This window comes from Parasteatoda tepidariorum, chromosome 7 (assembly GCF_982258835.1).
Source record: "Parasteatoda tepidariorum strain Cologne lab strain chromosome 7, Ptep-v5.0, whole genome shotgun sequence".
In the NCBI taxonomy this organism is placed as follows: Eukaryota; Metazoa; Arthropoda; class Arachnida; order Araneae; family Theridiidae; genus Parasteatoda; species Parasteatoda tepidariorum.
The window spans coordinates 65,079,138-65,101,373 of NC_141761.1; the positions used below are offsets into that span (position 1 = coordinate 65,079,138).

Below are 22,236 nucleotides of genomic sequence, written 5' to 3' on the forward strand. Positions count from 1 at the left end.
ACTAATTCGAACACTACATAATCAACACAAAAACATTTTAAGAAGGTTGCCAACATAAAAACCAAAGTTAAAGAATAAAAATTAAATGAAAGCAGCAGCAGCAGCAGCAGTCACGTGACACCAACTATAAAAACATATTACAATCTCTAACATACTCCCACCTTGCAAAGTTAGGCTTATTGAACTTAGCAACCAAAATTTTACGAAAGTTGGAACTTTAAACTTACTGGAGCTAAAAATAAAAAGAATGCTCATAAGTCCAACCGAACAGGAACTTTGATGATTCTTCCCGACTTTGTTTTAGGAAAATAATTCACATCTAAAGCTTCATTGTTTTCTACAAAATCGTCAGTCCTTCTAGCAGCTTTTAAAACCTCTATATCTGTTTTGGTAGACACTTCTAATGGGTAAAGCCTTTGAAATGGACGGATCCTTTCACCCTTACTGGTCCTCAGTCTTGCAACTCTAGGAATACCATCTTTACCAGGAAAAATTTCTAAAATAACTCCAAGTGGCCAATCGATACGACAGACATTGTCATGTCCTATTAACACAACATCACCAACGTCTAAAACATTATTTCTTCTTATCCCTTTATGGACTAAAAGAGCAAGATATTCATTTCTAAATCTTTGCCTGAGATTGTCACGTAGCTTCTGTAAATACTTTACTCGTTTTATGAGGCAAGATCGGTCTACATTATCTAGATCTGGTGTTTCGCTGTTACCGCCACCGTGAATAAACATTTCGGGTGTCAACGGTACTAATTCATTTGGATTATCTTGTATGTAAGTGAGTGGCCTTGAATTTATTACTGACTCACAGTCACACAATATCGTGTAGAGTTCTTCGTAATCGATGGTAGATTTCCCTAGAACTCGACGTAGCAGTTCTTTGAGCATTCTGACCATTCGCTCCCACCACCCACCCCACCATGCTGCGATAGGTGGAATAAATTTCCAAGTGATTCTCTGAGCGGTTGAGTATGCGGCTATCTTGTCCCAATCTAATGCTTTCAATGCTCTGTTGGCTCCCATAAAATTTGTGCCGTTGTCGGAATAAAGGATTGAAATCCGGCCTCGTCTGGCAATGAATCGTCTGAGGGCTTGGATATAAGCATCTGTGGTGAGGGATTGTACCAGTTCAAAATGGACCGCTCGGTAAACGGCGCACGTAAATAAAACGATCCAAGCTTTTCCTTTTGACTTCAAGTAGAGAGGACCAGCATAATCTACACCACTTACCTCGAAGACTTTTGTCAAGGTAACTCTTTCTCTAGGCAGTGGAGCGAAGGGAACTTCAACTGGTTTAGATTTGAAACGCTTGCATGTCACGCATTTAGAAATGACTTCTTTTACTAACTTTTTAGCCTTAAGAATCCAAAACTTCTCCCTAAGTCTGGCAAGTACGATAGAAGAACCAGCATGCATTGATTTCTCATGCTCTTCTCGTATTAACTTCATAGCGAAAGTATTACCAGGTAAAAGAATGGGAAATTTAAAATCTTCAGTTTCATCACTATTTACAAGTTTGGTTCTTATTCGCAGTAATCCCTTTTCATCTCTAAATGCTTGCATTTTGTTAAGAAACTTCTCATCGTGAAACACTTTTAATTGCATGGATTTAAGCACTTGAGTTTCTGCTTCTTTGAATTCTTCATAGCTCAAGTTGCCTTTTAATTTATTTTCATGTGATGTGTTATGTATGAAACGAAGAATCCATGACACCACTCTGATGTTTCTACTGTAAGAGGAAAAATGATCGCTCCACATTTCTGTAACTTCAATATTTACAATTGAAGATACGATCGTTCTTCTTTTTTCTCTAATCACTTCTTCTTCATTAACATCTTCCTCTGAGTCGTTAGTTGGCTATTCACGGGATGGAAGGTACAACCAACAGGGACCCTCCTACCATTTTGACTGGCACAATTGCTTAGCTGAACAACCTCTACTTGGCCGATCAGCGGGATTCAAGGATCCAAGTACATGTCTCCATTCATGAACTGGTGTCAGTTTTCTAATTTCTTGAACACGGTTCTGTACGAATACACCCCACGTTTCTTCTCTTTTCAACCAAGCTAACACTGTGGTGGAGTCTGTCCAAAAATACACATTGTGGGTTTTAAACTCTTTTCGTACCTCAGTGGATAGACGAGCAGATATTGTGGCACCAAGAAGTTCTAATCTTGCAATTGTTGTCTCTTTTTTCCCACAAGGGGCAATTCTTGTTTTGCTTTGTACCAGCTGTACATAAACATTATTCATATAACAAACTCGCAGAAAGACTACTGCCGAATAGGCATACTTGCTTGCATCACAAAAAATGTGAAGTGAAATATTTTCAACTCCCTTATCGCAGTGCAACCATCTTGCTACCTTCACATTCTTCAAACATTCAAGCTCATTTAACCATCTTAGAAATTCTTCGCCCGTTTTTTGATCAACTTCAGCGTCCCAACCAATTTTAGACTTCCACAAATTTTGTAACAAAAGTTTTGGACGCATCATCACTGGACTGGTTATCCCTATGGGATCAAAAACTTTGTGTGAAGCTGATAAAATATTTCGCTTTGTGATCACTTCATTCTTTGTTTCATTAACATCAGGAATATTTATGGAAAGAGTATCACTTTGTCTGTCCCATATCATTCCTAGAATGTTTGTTGACCTTACAGTGGATTCAGCGGGATTAGTGAACTCCCACCCTCTTAAATCAAACTTTCTTTCAGCCATAATTTCTGTGGCAACTTCAATAAACTGCTTTAACTCTTGCTCAGTTTCAACACTAACTAAACAATTATCCACATAAAAACTGAGTAGTAGTTGGCGGATAATGCCTTCAGGATATCTTCCATTTCCTTGTGTGGCTTCATCTAGTTTGTTTTCTAAGTGGTATCGTATGGTTGACGCAAGCAAAAAGGGACTACAAGAAACACCGAAGACAACTCTTCGATGACGGTAATGTTTGAGCTCACCTTGTTCGTCGTGCCATAGAAAACGTAGAAAATCTCTATCTGGCTTATGGAGACCTATTTGCAAAAAACTTTGCGTATATCTGCTGTTATGCCAAACTTATGGAGGCGAAATCTTGTCATTATGGAAGGAATTAATTCGATCGAAATTAGGCCCTTTTCAACACAGTCATTAAGACTGGGATGTTCCTTTTGTTTAGACGAAGCATTAAACACCGGCCTAATCTTTGTTGTACTGTTCTCCTTCACAACGTGACGATGTGGCATATAGTGACAAGTCAATTTCAGTTCTTCTACAGGAACCTCTTCGATGATGCCTTCTCATTCCCATTCTTTGAAAACATTTCCATATTCCTCAAACAAATTTTCTGCTTTAAGCTTCCGAGTTGTTACTTGCAACCCTTTTAGTGCTAAATTAAAATTGTCGGGCAAAGGCAAATGTACGTCAAGCCAAGGTAGACTAACAAGGAAACGTTGGTCTTCAACTTTAACAGTCTTTAAGAAATGATCTACCGAAGCGTTATAAAGTTCTTCTTTAGTCTCCTGTTCTGATGGATCCTGTATCCCTATGGTATCCAATGTCCACATATCTGATATATCCATTTCTTTCACTAAAAGAGAAGTTACCAACATAGAATTGCATAAAGATGTATCGCTTTCAGGCACTTTTCCCGACAAAGTCCAACCAAGTAAAGTTTCCATGGCGACAAGTCCACAAGTTAATACTTTACGCTGACCTGTCATAAGCTTCCCTATCACGTCAGCTCCAAGAAGTACTTGTACAGGTTGCAATTCATTACCAATATCTGATAAAGTTATCTTCATTTCCTGAAGCTCCTTGATCCACGAACCTGAAGTTACAGGTGTAATATTATCACAAATAGAAGATTGATCCAAAGCTTCCATGTTACAAGTTATGCTGTTTTTAGGATTTCTTAATCGGATTCTATAACATGTGTGTTCATACTTATCAGAGTTAATACCACCAAATAAAGAATGTATAAGTGTTTCTTTTCTTACCGGAGTATATCCCATTTGTTCCACGAGACTTTTCAAAATATACGTTTTTTGGGATCCGGAATCTAATACAGCTCTCACTAGAATTTCCTTGTTATCTGAAACCAGTTTGATTTTTAATGTCTGAAGAAACACTTTGGGACCATAAGTAATGTTAGACATGTTAATCTCAGAACTTTCACATTTCTCACCACTTTCTCCTGATTCTTTACCTCGGGTATCTAGCTTCTCACACATAAGTGGCACATGTCTTTTACCGCATACAATACATTTGATAAACATTTTGCACTTACGTACTGGATGACCAGGATTCAAACACGCAAAACAACACTGGTTTTTTCTTACAATATCTTGTCTCTCGGCTAAACTCATCCTTTGAGCGGTGAAACAGTCTGAGCTGGAGTGCTTTCCAGAACAAAAAACACATAATTTCTTTACCTCTTTTGAAGCCGCAGTAAGTAAATTGGCAGCTGTAGGCACTCTACCTGAAATCAAAGGCTTTCCTTTTTTCCTAAAAGTTTGGCGATTTTCACTTGAACCCAAACCAAACCCAGCCATGGCTAAATTTATTCTTTCCTCTCCTTCAGTTTCGGTTTTCAGGAAATTCATCAAATTGTTCAGTCGTTCTTTAGCATCAGTTGAAGCTGCGTAAGAAGGACTTCTGTTCCATGCTTTCAGGAACTCTTCTTGAAAACAAGATTCAACCATTGGATAAAGTATTGAAGCACATTTATCAGTTGTTACTCCTAGTGTCTCTAATGCTCTAAGGTACGATTCAAGCTTATCATAGTGAGAAGTCATTAAAATTTTTTCATTTGTCTGAACCGAAATTATTAATCTTAATAGTTCGCGAACATAAACTTCTACCAAAAGTTCATCTCTTCCAAACCGAGCTTTCAGACTATCAATTACCTTGGCGTAGTTAGCTCCGGTTGGCGGAAAGCTCTCTACAACTTCTCGCGCTCTAGATCCGCTTACAGTAGCTTGAATAAGGTACTGAAATTTATTTTCGGGAGCAATATCTACATCTTGATGAATCTGTTGGAATTGGCTCCAAAAAGGTAACCATTCCTTGATATCTCCACTGAATTGTCGAAACTCTAATTTGGGTAAATTAAATTTCCTCCTAGCACTAGTAATCATAGAATTTTCGGACTCACCTGCTATTGCCACTGGCGGGTTTACTTGAATTCGCGCCAACTCCAGTTCATGTAATCTTATTCTTTCCCGTTCTTCATATTCTAATTGTTTTTGATCCGCCTCCGCCAATTCTTTATGCTTCCGGTCACTAACAGTTGTTACCAAAATATCTTCAACAAACTGTGGATCTTCGGAATACTGCTTACTTTTCAAAATTGCTTCTTTTAGTTCCGCTATCGTGACCTTTTGAGGTAATGTTGCGCCAATTTCTTCAGCGACGAACAACAAATCTTCTTTTTTAAATCCTTTTGCTGCTTGAAACATTGTTTCGAATCGGAAAAAATGTCCTGTCGCGGACGCCAGAAAATGTAAATTGCAGCAAACAAATAAATTTCACGGACGCCTTTTTAATGTTATTCAAATGAACTACTAGTTCTACAGATGAATAAACAAATACAAACTAAAACTTAACAAACATTTATTAATTCTAAAGCAATCTCAATTTAGTGATATTTTCAAAACCTAACTAATTCGAACACTAAATAATCAACACAAAAACATTTTAAGAAGGTTGCCAACATAAAAACCAAAGTTAAAGAATAAAAATTAAATGAAAGCAGCAGCAGCAGTCACGTGACACCAACTATAAAAACATATTACAATCTCTAACAGTTATAGAATTCTTCTTTGTTATAGAACAGTATATATTTCTGTATCTATGTAATTCGGAAAACAACAATAAAGAATCAACCAAATTACTTGAAATAGTGTCATTTGTGCTGATGATTAATAAATGTTTTATCGTTTTCTTGGTAAGTATTTCTTAGTTTTGAAAGAATAGATAATTTCAACTAGAATTCAGCTGTTCTGTTTTTAAGCTACATATTCAAATTCATATCGAGATCTTACAATTATAAAATTTTGATGTGTGGTATGTTATCTAAAAGTAATAAAGGGATAATCTATGCACATATTATTTGAAAATAAAACTTTCAAACGAAGAACATTTCATTTGGAATTCTACGGATTTATAAAGAAGGTAAGTGTTATGATTTTTATAATAAAAAATTAGCTTGTAAAACTTTTTTTTCTTATTTAATGATAGTTCTCTACAGAATGGTTTCTTACGTCTGATTAAGAACTATAAGAATAATAAGAAACTATATGAAAGTTTTTATTTCAATGTAAAGAATTTTTACAATCGTTTTTTATCCTAAGAATTCTTTATTTTCCGTTTTATAGTTTATAATTTTTTGATAAAAATTGTTGTCAAAATACTTTTTTTGAAAACATAAATGGTATAACATTATGTGTTTATGTATACTTCTTGCATATTCTAATGTTTCAAGTAATATGATTCAGAAAAGTATGAATAAAAATTCGGTACTTATGTATTAACGCCACAGCAGCTACAGATTTGGCTGTTTTTAAGTGCCTCCAATCGACACGTAAAATTTTTGTGACAAATCATAAAACGAATCACTTTATTTAAAATCAAAGTAGTTTATCGGATTTCGGTGGACAATGGGCAAAATATTTCGCTCCAGAAAAAATAAAATTGCATCTTGTTCTATTTTTGGCAAATCCCAAAGACTCATTTTCGTAGCACTGAAAAATGGTAACAAAAATCGAAGAACAAATCATTTTGGAATTCTTCTGATTTATAAGCAGGTAAGTGTTAATTTTTATAAAATTAAAAATTTTACTTTTAAGTAGTTTTTTTCTTGATGATAGTTTTCTATAGAATGGTTTTCTACGTCCGATTATGAATCAAAAAAGAAAAAACATGAAAGTTGTTTATTTTAATATAACGAATTTTTAGAATTGTTTTTTTTTTTTTTTTTTGTATCGTAAGCATTCTTTACTTTACCTTTTTAAGTTTCTAAATAATGATTTGTATTAAAACTTAAAATTTTTTGATAAAATTACTTGTCAAAAAACTTTATTTACAAAATTAAATTACATAAAATTATGAAGCTTATGTATACTTTTTGCTTATTTTAATGTTTGAAGTAATATGATTCTTAAAACTATGGAATGTAAAGTTTAAATATGCCTTTCAGGTTATATCATTAAATTTAGTGAAACTATTTCTCAGGCATTAGGTTTTAACTTTAATAAGAAGATACATATTTTTTTCTGTTTATTTACAAATATTTTTCAGATGTTCCTTCTTTAAAAAAAAAAGAGATACCATCGTGTTTTCGGTTGTATAAGAAAGAATATCAAACATTTTTCTTTTTTAAATTTAATAAGCCACATTAAAGAAGGAACGTTGCAATGCTACATGCTACATTAAAGACGTCTCCAGAGTAACTGAATGACGGTTCATATAGAAATCGCAGGTATGCGTCTCATACAACAACGCCCCCTATAGTTCGTTGCGATCGCGAATAGAAAAACAATACCTTTATGACTTTTATTAGTTTTATGCTGATGAGAACCAAAACAATATGGAAATGAATGAGGAAACCTCGTGATTTTCAGGCCAATAAAAATCTACGGACAACAATGTAAAACTGGTAAACCATTATTAAGCATACTCAAAACAAAATAAAAATTTCAACAAACTTTAGCTATTAAGTTTAGTTGTAACAATTCAGCAGACAGCATTATTAAAAATTATTACTTTTCACACTCATGTGTACTCAATCTTGATTGGCTGTTTTGCGCGCTACTAACCGCAAGTCTTCCGTGATTGTCTATGTGTTATCATTTCATCCTTTTCTTATATATATATATATATATATATATATATATATATATATATATATATATATATATATATATATATATATATATATATATATATATATATATATATATATATATATATATATATATATATATATATATATATATATATATATATATATATATATATATATATATATATATATATATATATATATATATATATATATATATATATATATATATATATATATATGTATATATATTAAGTTTCATTTATTGCGCTTAAGCTTCAAGTAAACAGAACTCATTAGATAAGTTCAAAATGTAGAATAAAACAAAGAAAAATTATAGACATATGAAGAAAAAATAAAGGGGGGGGGGGAATAATAAGTAAAAAAATAACAAACAACAGCTTAAAAAAAAAAAGGATGAAATTTTATTAAAAACCGGAAAAAAAGATATAATATAATCTTTTCATCAGCCCACACGATTATATCTGCCCCCCTTTTTTTTTCATATGTTTATAATTTTTCTTTGTTTTATACTACATTCTACATTATATATATATATATATATATTAAGGCAAGAGACTCTTCTTTGGTCTCATTCGCTTACAAAGAAAAATAATGGAAAATTAAGTATACAATATACACCGTAAAAAAAACAAGATCGAATTAAGGTATGGAGTACCGGAACTTTCAGTGCCTCATCCCTAAAATCCCTTTTTACCGCAAAACATTGTATCGTAACTTTTACAATAATATTTATTTACTTAGGAGAATTCAGTGATTTTACGGTAAATCAGATTTTTTGTTTAGGTAAAAAATTTTTTTACTTAAAATGTACTACTACCTGAGCTCCTTTATATTTTACAGTAATTTGATCTGGAATTTTTTACTGTGTACTTTATTTTTCATCACAGTTTTATAAATTAATTTGCTACATTCATCCAAAATATTAAACATTTTATAACAAAGTTGATTATAAAAGATATATATATATTTAAAGTTTTGTTGAAATCAGAAACTATTCCCTTCAAAATATTTTTACTTTTATATTTAATACTTTGTACAAAACTGTGATCTTTTTGTTGGCCAAAAAGCATTTCGTCAGATCAGATAGTTTTGTGTTCCTTTAGATGGTCAAATAACAGAAAGAAAAATAATACTAAAAGTACAATTAAAGTTTTTACTTTGTTCTTTTAAAGCTAATCATATTTCCTTTGCGTAGTTCATAATATTTATTTTATTTTTTTCTCCAGCATATCCACTTACTTTATATGTGAATGACAAGACGCAGTTTTTAATTAGATATAAATTTAAAAAAAAAAAAACGCTGTTGTCTTTTAAAAGTGAAAAGATCTGAGTTAAAAAGCTTTTTTTGTGAGGTAAGAGAAAAAGAAATTGGTGTTAAAAAAAATTTAAAGCTTCATAAAATGAGTATTAGGAACCCCATTTACAGAACTACAGAATTTCAAATATAACTAGAAGTTTTATCTCTATTTCTAAAGGCAAGACAAGGTACATTATACAAAATACACAATAAAAAAAGGCAGAACACAGTAGTATAAAAGTAACAAGGAAAAACAAAGCGATGGTCATCTAAATCATTATCTTTAAAGTTCTCTACTGCGCCATCTTTCGGAATGCTTGGGATGCTCTTTCACTGTGAAGATATCTTAAAGTTATGAAATATGAAGAGATACAATTACTTTACTAAATAACATTTGGGGGTCTACTAAAAATTACCAAATATCTAATAAAGGATTTTCCTTTAATTGCTTTTTTATCGTGAAGTTTAGGAGAGTTAAACAGAATTACATGAAAACTGATGCTATTTAAATAGATTTTGATGTATATTTTCCCTTTTGCAAGTAATAAAATTCACGTGCTTCTCTCTCTTTCTCAAAACTTTCTTTCTCTAATCTCTATGCACTTTTAGGTATAATTATTATGACCACTTTATTGATTTTATATTGGGAAACCCTTAATCGGTAATATTATTCTTGGCGTAGAGTCAACGAAATGCTAGTTGGTGGTATGAGGAATTTGAGACCATATGCGATAAACTGAGCTTTCCAATTCCCTAATATTTGATACTTTTGGACCCTGTTTGTTTCTATCCAAAATGGAATCAATTAAAATGAAATCTGATGATTGTGCAGGCCAACAACACATGAAGTCTCTATAATTCTCTTCAAGCAGCAATGTGAGGCTCATAACAAGGATCAATGTAATGTAATTGAAAACACGACTCATCGGATCACATGACTTATTTTCAGCCATCTAATGTCCTATCTTCGTACTCTTTCGCGAACGAACTTGAGTCGTCTGATCTTCTTTTAGGTATACTGTTGAAGTTTACGGATGAGATGCGTACTACACAGTGTAGCAAACAATTCGTTCGGACATTTCAGTTGCTTCTTGATTAAGATTCCCTGAATTTTTAAATTTTTCGTTGGACAGGGTAACTTTGGTAAGTCTCTTTAGAGAACGTTCCTGTAACAACTATAAGCCTGACAATGAGTCCCGGTTTTCTGTTTGGTAAACCTCTCTCTCTATAATAGCTACTTTCAGTCTCTTCAGAATTGCAACAGCTTAGCTGATTCTGGTTGCCATTCTACGAGCACTCACAACCATGTCCACATTTACTCTCAATTTGTTTTCTTTTTTTTTCAGATTTAATGCATGATTCCCTTGTCTTGCTTTCTTTCTTGACTATCTCTCTAGTGGCGAACACTAAAAGTAATAATTAATCTGCGCACAAATGCCCAGCGATCATAACAAAATTTGAAAAATTGAGGTGAAAAAGACCTACGTCTTTTTCAGTCTTACGTGTTTTTAGAGCTCAGTTTAAAATTAGATAGATACTTTTAAAACCTTTACGTAAAGTGCGCAAAAAAGTGAACACCCACAATAACTTTTGATCTAATGATAAGATCAGATAAATACTCAAGCTTAACAGTTTAACTTTTGAAAACTGGAAAAACTATTTAAACCATTCCAGTCTAATTTTGTATTTCGTCACTTAAAATAACATACTCTAAAATGATAAAAATATTTGTATAACTTATAATTCAAAATGTGTTCGTCAAAAAAAAAATTAAGAAAATACTTATTAAAGATTTTTTTTTCATAGAATTATCTTTGGAAAACGAATTTTATAATGGGGACAGCAAATTTGCTTGATTCGCTTAAGAAGCTCCCGAGAATGCGCAAAAAGTGAAGTTAACATTAAGGGGATCAAACTTTCTCCTAAACTATTGTATTTGAAATTATACAGCGACCTGGGCCAATAGGCCCATACGTCAAATACAATGGATCATTAAAATAGGTCAACAGACCCTTATGTAAATAAAATACAAAAATTATATATATATAAAATACAAAAATTATTAACCCTTATATAAATAAAATACAAAATTTATATATATATATAAAATACAAAAATTATTAACCTTGAGACAACCAGTAAAAACTGAGTGAGCTATGAACCAGAGCTGGTGGACCCCTCAATACAAGACAAAAAAATCCAACAATTGCACCAAATACAGCCGTAAATACAACTCATAAAACCACCAAAAGGTGAAAGGATAAAATAACATAAATGAATATAGTGCTAAAATTGATAGGTTGAAACTGAGACAAGATCACAGATGTATACACTTTCCAATGGGGCATTGAAAGGATCCAGCCAATCAAGCCAGCTTGAATCATGCTGGTATAACCAAAATAGTGAGGGTGAAGTAGTAATAAGTAGTTAAAATGAAGAACAACAAGTGAAGCACAGTAAATTCAATTAAAGTGCAAAAAAATACAGAGGATGAAATACCAATAGATACTAAAAGGTAAGAGCTAAAAGAGGGTGTATAACAATCTATAAACCGTGTTTAAAATACAATCGCAATGTAAAATACCAAATGTATTAAAATCCAAAGGTTGTAAACAAACCTAAAGCATGTATAAAATGCAAAGTCAAGTTAAAGCACTAAAATGGCAGTGTGGTCCAAAAAAAAGTTTTGGCAAGGTGGTTAAATTAAACAGGTTGAAATTTTAGTTATTGTCAATTTCGTTTATTAATGCCATATGTTCCTCAAGAGTAGTTTTAATGATAATCTTAATAATTTCTCTACAGACCTTGTCTGCAAAAATTTGTTGGTCTGTCTTTTGGAAGAAATAATTTTTTCGGAGTGTCCGGTACAGATCACAATTATATAAAAGATGCTCTATGGTTTGTCTTTGGTTACAGTTTGAACAAATATCTGATTTATTAAAAAATTTGTTTTGGTGCACTCCGAACACACCGTTCCCCGTCAGAAATTGATTAAAATAGAAATTAGTTTGTAACATTGTAGTTGACAGGGTCTTAATGAATTTAAATGTATGCCTGCCTTTCTCAGAATTTTCTCAATTGGTTTTCCACCTTGCCATTAAATATTGTGAGATTTCGGTTTTGGTTTGTTTGGGGCTCTTCAGAACCTGGAGATCTACACTGTCAGAACCAATGGCTTCCTTTGCTTCCCTGTCTGCCTCCTCATTGCCCTGGATCCCCACATGTGCTTTTACCCAGTTCAAAATAGTGTTCTTATTCCAAATTTTTTTGATCTCTTCTATAAGTTTGGAACTGGGTTCTGGGTCAGCCAGGGCCTGGAGGGATGATAGTGAGTCTAATAAAATCGTTGCATGTGTAATATCATGTTGACGTAGCCATATCAGGGCAGACTTGATTGCCAACAGCTCTGTAATAAGTATGTTGGTGTTATCAGTGACTCTGGTGGAGGCTTTGAAAATCGTGACACCGTTGTTCTTGACTATCATTGCGTGTGAAGTCCTGAATTTATTCGGACAGTCTGCCTCCATCCGAGAGCCATCAGTGTAGATATCCACTCCCTGATCTTTAGGGCGCCTAAACTATTGTATTGGGACCATATTTTCCAGACTGTGGCCACCCCCCCCCCTTATTTTAAGGTTCAAGAGAGTGGAAAAGCGTACGTTTTTGTGTCCGATTTCGTAATTTAAAATATTGCCTGCTCTAATTAATTAGCATATTTAAAGTTAGGTCGTCAAGCCATTATAAGGCTGAATTTTGGTATGTGAAAACCCCTTCAAAATTTATTCAAATGGTTCATTTTTTTGCTTGCTCTGTTCGTTTTATTTTTAAGAGATTGTGAAACAAGAAAGTAGTTTACTAAAACTTCATTTAAATTTGTAGATTAGTCTGAAAAATTATTATAAATTCTGCGCAATGGTCCTAAAATTATGGTTGCCTCACATTGTCCTAAATGACAATATGAGGCAACCCTAATTTTAAGACCATTGTGAAACAACCACAATTTTAAGATCAAAATGAACAAAAAGTGAAAAAAAAGAGTCACACACTAGCTTAAATGTTCGAGGGCTAATCAAAAAATAAATTTCAAATTACGACTTTCTAAAATTGGAAAACTTAACTATTCGAGCGATTTTGTTCAAATTTGGTAATTTGTCATGTGAAACAACATACTTTAACATGATGTAAAGATACCTCATAATTCAAAATGCTTTCATTCATAATGAAATAAAAAAAATAATTATTAAAAATATTTTTTGAATAGAATTATCATTAGATAAATGCATTTTATAATTGCGTCCAAAAGTATTATCGATTCGTTTAAAAAGTTTTTGAGATATAGGTGAAATGTGTAAAAAGTGAAATTATAGTTAAGAAGAGCAAACTTTTCACTGCTGTCCTGCCTAAACAATTGGGACCATATTTTCGTGATTCTGGCTGCCCTCCATTTTTAGGGTCACAGAAAGTACATCTTTGTGTCTGATTTTATGATTAGATATTGTCTGTTCAAATTAAGATCAGGTGCTCATGCCATTACAAGATAGAGTTTTAGTACACGAAAACCCGTTCATTTAATTAAAAGTTATTAGAGGTGTTCACTTTTTTTACATGCGCTGTAGAGTATCATTTACAATGGAGTGTAAAATAAAAAAAATAACTTACGAAAACTTCAGCATTGAAATTTGAAAATAAAATTTTTGCAAAACTTAAAAATTATTGTAAATTCTGCATAATGGACTAAAAATTCTGGTTGCCTCCTTACATTGTCATATATGACATTGTCATCTATGACATCAACGTTGACAATGTGTGAAATCACGTTATATTTGAGTATCCAGTTTTTCGCAGCATGATTAAAAGTAGGGTTAAGGGGTTAATAATTATGCATCAAGTCAGCTTCTTTTTTTCCCTTTGTTTTCGCAAATGCATTATTTAAACTACTTAAAGCCTATCTGGTATAAAACTAGGAAAATGTAATATGAAGTGAGGTTAATATTTTCTATCGCCTGATTTTTTATAATATCCTGCTTTTTAAATTCTTTATGGATGAATTTTCTATTCAAAGTGTTTAATCTACAAATGGATTAGATGCGAGAATAAAACTAGTTGGTGTAGACCCAAAGTCTTTGTAATTACTTAGGGAGGGAGATTCGCTCTAACTGTAGTTGAACTCTAGGGATTGTTAAAGAATGTCGTAAAAAAGGAACGCTAGTCCGTTCGGTTTAATTAAAGCTTCACATGCGAGAAAAAGATAGAGGCTTTAAAAGACTCATACCTTCATTAAGTATGACAGAAGTGCCGTGAATTAGAAGTATTTTAGTGTTTGTGGAATGGCAACGAGGAGATGCCAGTCTGGTTATTTCGCAAATAGAGATTCCAATGCTCTTAACTAATTTAATATTGTTTTTTCTTTCCATCTCGCTATGATCGCATTTTATTGTATGGAAAATAAATTTTTGATAATTAATTTTCACTGCTTTTAAGAGGTATTATATGTTTGAAGAGGCCTCATAACATTTAAGCAAAACAATATAGAAATTATTTGATTTTCTATCTGAGAAATATTTAACAAAATATCATTCTAAACAAATTTCTTGCAGGCCAACATAGATAAAAATATGCTTTTAATTTTCATATTTTTTAAAACTAAATTTAAAAAAAGGGTTTCTAAAAGAAATGATGTAGAAGGAGTAACATAAGATGCAGAAGGAGTAACATAAATCTTAGCTAAGAAGTATATGTCAGTATAGTAAAAAAGTCAATTTATAATGACCCTGGACAAATCACCCTGTGATTTAGAATGTGAATTTAGAATGACTGTCAGTTTAGAATGACCCTGGACCTTACCTAAGGAAAATTTGCTTTCTAATAACTCTTAAAACTGAAAAAAGAACCACCTCTATCAAAAATTTAACATTTTAAAAGAATTAAACTGTTTGACCTGATGCTAATCTTCAGTCGAAAATGGGTCACAGTAACGTATATTTTTGTCTAAGTGTGAGTAATTTTCCGAGTAACGAACACGTAGACGAGCAAGATAGTTTCTGTGTACCTTCGAGATATTTATATAATAAATTTGAAACTTTTACCTAAAAACCTAATAAAGTTTAAAAGAAAACTTATTCTTGAAATGTATCAATGTATTTTGCTAAAAAGAAATTCTTTCGAATCATTTTTAAATGTGGGGAAAAATTCATTCATATCAAAACATTACAAGTTCTAAAGTTAAGTAAATTCTATCTTTAAAATGTTTGATTTGAATTGCAGTGCTTTTCAAAATTGTTTCCCTAAGAAAGCTTATATTTTTGAATGTTTTCAAGAATAAAATCGTACCACAGTGTAGAGAATTGAAAACAACGAAGTATATTTTTAACGCTATGAATCTACGAACAGATGTGACTGCTGATGATAAATCACCAAAGTAAATTAAACGAATGCTAATAGTTAAATCTCATTCCTTATTAACCCAGAAGAATCGACAACACCAAAAACGACAGGGCTTATAAGTATTTATTTCTTGTAAATTTTATAAAAGACTGTACGTGTTCGTTTAATAAATAACCCCTTTTTTTTCAACTAAAACAGAATTAATTCCCTTTTTTTATTAATATTTTACTATGAAATTTATTTATCTTCAGAAAATAATTTATCAAATAATATCGGAAGAACGCATTTTCGGAAATCTCACGTAATTTTAAATTTAAATTAAATGTGTAGCATTTTTCATTGCTTCTCCAAAATTTATGAAGTCTTCGCATTTTTTTTTTTTGTGATACAAAACATATTTTAAAAGTAATTTAATAATTTTCTAGTTGGTCTCGCAATTTTTAATATTATTGAAAAATTCAAAACCAATAAGTTAAAAGTATATCCTGATATAACTATAAAAATCAGTTTTTTCAATTATAAATTTATTATACAGGTTTTAGAATTAGAATTTTTAGTTGGAATTATTACTTTAAAATGCTAGAAATAGATAACCGTCCGCGGAGCTTAATGTTACGTATTTAAACTAGATAATTTTTAAAATAATAAAAAACATCCATTTTTTTAAATCAAGTTTTTTTAGAGTTATTTATTTCGACAAGTGATATTTTGACTTCTGAATACAACTAACAAGTCACAGACTTTCTGAAAATGTACGTGTAAGAGCTCCAAGTTATAAATGTAACGATTTCAAATACCTTTAATTTTAACCAAGTGTATACACACGTAATATTTAAATTTAATAAGGTGGTAATTACATTTGTAGGTATTTTAGCAATTAACGGTAAAATTACAGGAAAATGCCGACTATAAAATTTGGTGAACGTGAATTAAATTTTTATAGTTAAATGTTGCGAAAGATTAAATCAAATGCCGAAAGTAGGCGTTTTTTTTTTCTAGTATCGAAAACCTTAAAAAGCATTCTATCACAAATCAGGCATTAACACAGTTCGCGTACTCCAACTATATCGACTGAACGAACAAGAATAATGAGAATCCATTCGCATTGTTAAAGTGAGATCAATCAATCACCAGATCGTTCCTTGTTATTTATTTTGTGCTCCAGTGACTCCAGGAAAGGATCAAGCATTTTTCTATCTGTCCATTATCTCATGATGGGGTTTCTATTGCATTAGTTCGAAGACACAGATGAGAACCATTAGCTCGAACTTTTTATAACCATTTTGCCGAGAATATATTTGCTCCGACTTGATGCATTAAACAGATTTTAGTGAGATTGAGAAATAGTTTGAGGTAAAGATACCGCAATAAAATGAAAAGAATTAAGCATAAATTTCATAATGCATTAATGTTTAGGCATTATAAAATTGATACATAATTTTAGGAGTAATTTTTCTCTTAAAGTTCAATGCCTGAACATAGATTTGAAATCCGTTCATAAGTTCTGCGCTTCTTGAAATAAAATTTCGCAACAATGATTTTAATGATGTATTTTTTTTTCAAATGTGAAGATATTTTCTTAAGGTTTTATGTTGATTAGGGTCAAGAGTCGCTTTTTGCTCATAGAAACAGCTTTTAATCACTAGATTTCTACCAAACGCTGCTTTCAAACTGTCCAATCTTGCACTGTGAAAAATTCCGGATTAAATCATGTTAAAAAGTACCGGCACTCAGGATGCCAGTATTTCTTATCGTATAATCCATTTTTACTGGAACATGTTACGATCTGTTATAAGGCCGCGATAGCCTGGTCGGTAGGACGCTGGGCCCGTGCCCGTTCGTGGGTTCGAACCCCGCCGGCCAAAGATTCTCCGTGTAGTAAGGTGACTGATGCACGTTAAATCTGTCGAGTCGCAAAAGTCCTCCATGTTCCCATAACAAATCAATACCTTTGGGGGTACTGGATAGGAAATCGATCGTTCTCTGATTCAGGTCAAAATTACGATCTGTGGATGAATGAATGGATGTATGAATGGGTCCGCCCTATAAACGGATGCGACGTATGGTGTGGCAGAAGTCAACTTTTTGACCGTAGATGGCGCCACTGAAAAACAAGAACAATCGAACCCCCTCTGCCTAAACAGGCATACGTTAACAACAACAACTATCTGTTATACCATAAAATCTCTTATACCGTATTTTTAGAGTATTTATCGTAAAATCATTGAAACTTTCTAATTGAATAAATATTACTGTAAACATTACGGTATGATATATTACGGCAAAAGTGGATTTTAGGGATGATACACCCAAAGTGCTCGTACATTATTCCATGATTTGATCCGAAATTTTTTGAAGTTTGCTTGGACTTTTATGGCTCTGAAACTACCGCAGACGTTACATTAGAGTGTATTCGAAACTGAAAAACTCAAGATGTTAGAGATACCGAGCCTTTTGAAGGAGATACCGAACTTTGGATGAAACCGAGAGAGGTGAAGAATTAACAAACCACGAAAACAGAGCGACTGTAAAAAGAAAATGAAATATAAAAATAATTAAAATTTCTATACTTAAGAGCGTTCGACAAAAAGATACAATATCGTATTAACATTCCATCCATTTTTGGGTTTACTACTATGAATGTTCAACTCCGTAGCGTTGTAATTTCGAACAAAACCCAGAAGACAGGGGAACTCTTGAATCGAGCGTAGATGTAAACTAGTCTTCGTGGAGGACTTTTTGGGGGAATTAACCTACTACCATTGAAAAAATTTTACATCAGTATTGTCAGCAGTGCGAGCCTGAAGCAGACCAGCCGGATTAACCAGCCATCTCTCAGATTCAAACCTGGGTCACCTCAATAGGAGGCGAGGCTCTATTCAGCTATCTTAATTATTGCTTGTTCATGTAAGCATAATATTTTCTGAAAATTAACATCTATTTCGCTATTCATATAGTTATGGGATGATACATTGTATCTTAAGCAATTCCTTTCAATATGAAACCTGTTTGCGTTATAATATATGTATTAATCTCACTTAATAAAGATTGTGTTCTGGCACAATGTTCTAAGAAAGTCCTGGTTTTGACATGCATAGGACATTTCTGGATGGTTGATTAAATATAGAACTTCCAAGTGAATCGATGGAAACCATTCGAATCTATTGATTGCATTAGAATATGATTAACCCGGAACCCACATTCATCTGTCAAATATATGAATATGATTGTAATTCAGAGATGTGTTAATATTTTCTAATTTCGAAACAGTTTAGAATTTTAGCAATCGTAATAATTACAAGTGAGAGTATAACGTATTAATGCAAAGCTTTACAAGGGCATCCGGCATTCTGTGAGATAGAATTTAAACATGCCTATTTTAAGTACATAAATTGTATTATTATTTATTTAAACTAATTACTGAAGATATTCCTTTATGAAACAGATACATAAGCCAAGTTGTTTTCCTTATTGTTTTAGAATCTTCTTTTTTTAATTGTAAAAATATTTATAGTTTCATTTTGAGAAAATAATATTAATGTTTTTGCAACCACAGAGTTTTATTGTAAGAGTGCCAAAAATAATAAAATAATCTTTAAATTAAAAAAAAAAAACAATACACATGGCTGAGAGAAAAGAAGAGAGAAAATGGATTTTAGAAGAAGGTGGTTTCAATTTCTTCCAGATAATTATAGTTAATGCTATTATTCAATTTTGAATTAAGTAATTTGCAGAGAATTGAATGTATGATAATCGGAGCTGACTGGAGCCGTGGTGGTTCAGTGGATGGAGCATTTGCCCACCAATGAGCTGAACCTGGTTCAATTCCTAGTGATGGCTTGACAAAATGAAATCCACACCCGTCTCGCACTAACCACTGTGCTGACGTAAACTATCCGCAGTGGTAAACAGATCATTGGTTAGAGTCTACAATAACTCTAACTCAAACTCTAACCGTAGTAGGTTTTCATCGTTTTCCTCTCCTTGATATAATGCAAATGCAATTTAGTTCCATCAAAGAGTCCTCCATGAAGGCAAATTTCACCCAATACTTGATCCAGGAGTTTTCTCGTCTTCTGGATTAAGTTCAAAATTACAAGTCCACGGAGTTAAACATTAATAGTCGTAAACCCAAAATTGGGTCAGCTGTTCAACGACGGTCATAAAATAAAATCTGAACTGACAAAATTAGCTGATTTAGTCTTCTAAAGTTTTTTCAGTACCTTTTTTGAAAGACCAATTGTTGAAAAAAATGCGCAATATGTATAAAATGAATAAAAATATGCATAAAATGTAAAATGTATGAAAGACCATTTTACGCTAATTAATTAAAAACAGTTGCTTGCAATATACTTCGGTACCATTATTTGTTGCTCAGATCGCAATCTGTGCAATTTCACAGGAAATTCATAACAACCCACTTTTTTATATAGATCCTACACTGATTTCATATAAATTATAATGAATTCTATTATAAATTTTTCATTTTCTAATTTCAATTTCATGTAATTCATAATCAAAAGTCACTGATATTAAAATATTTGCTTTATTTTAAATTAAATGAACAGGCATAAAACAAGTGATGGCAAAATATTTCCAGTCATATATGTCAAAAGAAAAAACCCAGTTGTAAGTTACTTTTCAGTGGGGCAGTATACTACTATACCACAGACAAAACACTGAAAATAGCAAGAAATATTTATTCCAAAATAAACCATTTGGAATTCAATCGGAAAACATCACAATGCACAAAATCATCCCATGTAAACATGCATTTTTTTTTTGGTAAAATTCAGTGACCTTTAGCAGATATGAAAACATTTTCTTAATTTTAAATTAAATATATGTTCAGGCGTGAAAGCAAATAATAGAAAACATTTCCTGTCATTTTTACCAATAGTAAGCAAAATATTTAATCAAAGTTATTTCTTAGTGAAGCAAAACTTATTTTACAACAGATCAAGCATTTAAAAAAATATGCAAGAAATATATTTTCCATAATAAACAGGTTGGAATTCTATCAGAAAACAACAAAATATGTTAAATGCACAAAAATCATCCTGATACATTTTTTGATGAAATTTAATGACCTTTCGAACTTTTTCTGAGTTTTCATAAAATATCTGTTCAGACGCAAAAACAAATAATAGCTAAGTGTTTACCGTCATATTTACCAAATGATTTTTTTTTACCACAATGTAGTTATTGCGCAAAAATTCATTTTATGTAAACATGATACATTTTTTGACAACATTTATTATCCTTTTACAATTATCAAAACAGTTTCTTAATTTTAAATTAAAAATCTGCTCCGGCGTAATGATAAATATTAGCAAAGCATTTCCTATCACATTTATCAATTACATACAAAATATCTAGTCTAACTTTCTTTCCAATGGAACAAGACATTTTTTACTACAGAACGAGCATTAAAAATGCAAAAAATATGTATTCCAAAATAAATCTTTTTAAATTCATACGGAAAATTACACACTGCGCAAGCAATCATCCTATGTAAATATGACCATTTTGACCCCTTTTTGATAAAATTTATTGACTTTTTGTAAATTCTAAGCATTTTCTAAATTTTAAATTAAATATCTGTTCAGACGTAATGTTAAATATCAGCAAACCATTTCCTACCACATTCATCAATTACAAGCAAAATATCTAATCCAACTTACTTCCCAATGGAGCAAAATATTTTTTACTATAGACTAAACATTAAAAAAATACAAGAAATATATATTCCGAAATAAGTCATTTGGAATTTAATCGGAAAATAACATACTGCGTAATAAATCATCCTGTGTAAATATGTTCCCATTTTGACGAAATTTATTGACTTTTTACAAATATTTAAGCATTTTCTAAATTTTAAATTAAATATCTGTTCAGACGCAATGTTAAATATTAGCAAACCATTTCCTATCACATTCATCAATTACAAGCAAAATATCTAATCTAACTTACTTTCCAATGGAGCAAAATATTCTTTACTGCAGACTAAACATTAAAAAAATACAAGAAATATATGTATATTCCAAGATAAATCGCTTAGAATTCGAGCGTAAAATAACACAATGCGTTTACCGCGCAAAAACTCGATCTATGTAAACATGATACATTTTTTTGACGAAATTTAATCTGCTCTAACATTTTAAGCCACATTCAGTGTCGTTCACTTGATGTATATACATAGCGTCGGGTTTCTTTTCTTACAGATTCCCTGTCCTGAGATCGATTTCATAGGAGAAAAATGCTTAGGACATATTGTTGGATATATTTAGTCATATATATTTTGCTATTCGATCATTGCTTTTGGAGAGGTGACAAAATAGATAGAAAGTGGAAGAAAAATATCGGGTGAGCTCACATGGTTACTTAGAAATAGGATATTCATGACTAGAGTATAAGAAAGATGAGGATGAATTACTGGTAAGTCTATGCTCGCACTGGGAATGCCTGCAGGCGAAATATATGAAATGAGATTTGGTTCGGGAACTATTATTTGAGAACATGGGAACGATTCAAAGCATATGGGAGTTGATTTCTCGTAATTATGAAATTTCGTACTTGTATAGTTTAAAATAAGGACATTTAATATCGATTTTCTTTTTAAGTCCCTGACAAAAGGGGAATTATAAAACCTATATATAAGGAAGCGCAAAGCAATATTCAAATAAGAAAAA

The 22,236-nt window shown here is 31.9% G+C and overlaps 3 protein-coding genes across 3 annotated transcripts; all 3 read right to left on the reverse strand.

The window, feature by feature from the left end:
* Positions 1 to 251: 251 nt before the first annotated feature.
* Positions 252 to 1,772, reverse strand: LOC147807201 (uncharacterized). The gene has a single exon (XM_087168820.1). The coding sequence runs from the start codon at positions 1,770 to 1,772 to the stop codon at positions 252 to 254; it is 1,521 nt and encodes a 506-aa protein (XP_087024946.1).
* Positions 1,773 to 1,910: 138 nt separating this feature from the next.
* Positions 1,911 to 3,299, reverse strand: LOC147807202 (uncharacterized). Its single transcript, XM_087168822.1, has 2 exons — positions 3,227 to 3,299; positions 1,911 to 3,031 (listed from the first exon to the last, which is right to left on the reverse strand). Exons 1-2 carry the CDS (start codon positions 3,297 to 3,299, stop codon positions 1,911 to 1,913), a joined length of 1,194 nt encoding a protein of 397 aa, XP_087024948.1.
* LOC147807203 (uncharacterized) lies at positions 3,296 to 5,455 on the reverse strand. Its single transcript, XM_087168823.1, has one exon. The coding sequence runs from the start codon at positions 5,453 to 5,455 to the stop codon at positions 3,296 to 3,298; it is 2,160 nt and encodes a 719-aa protein (XP_087024949.1).
* Between the last annotated feature and the right edge of the window lie 16,781 nt (positions 5,456 to 22,236).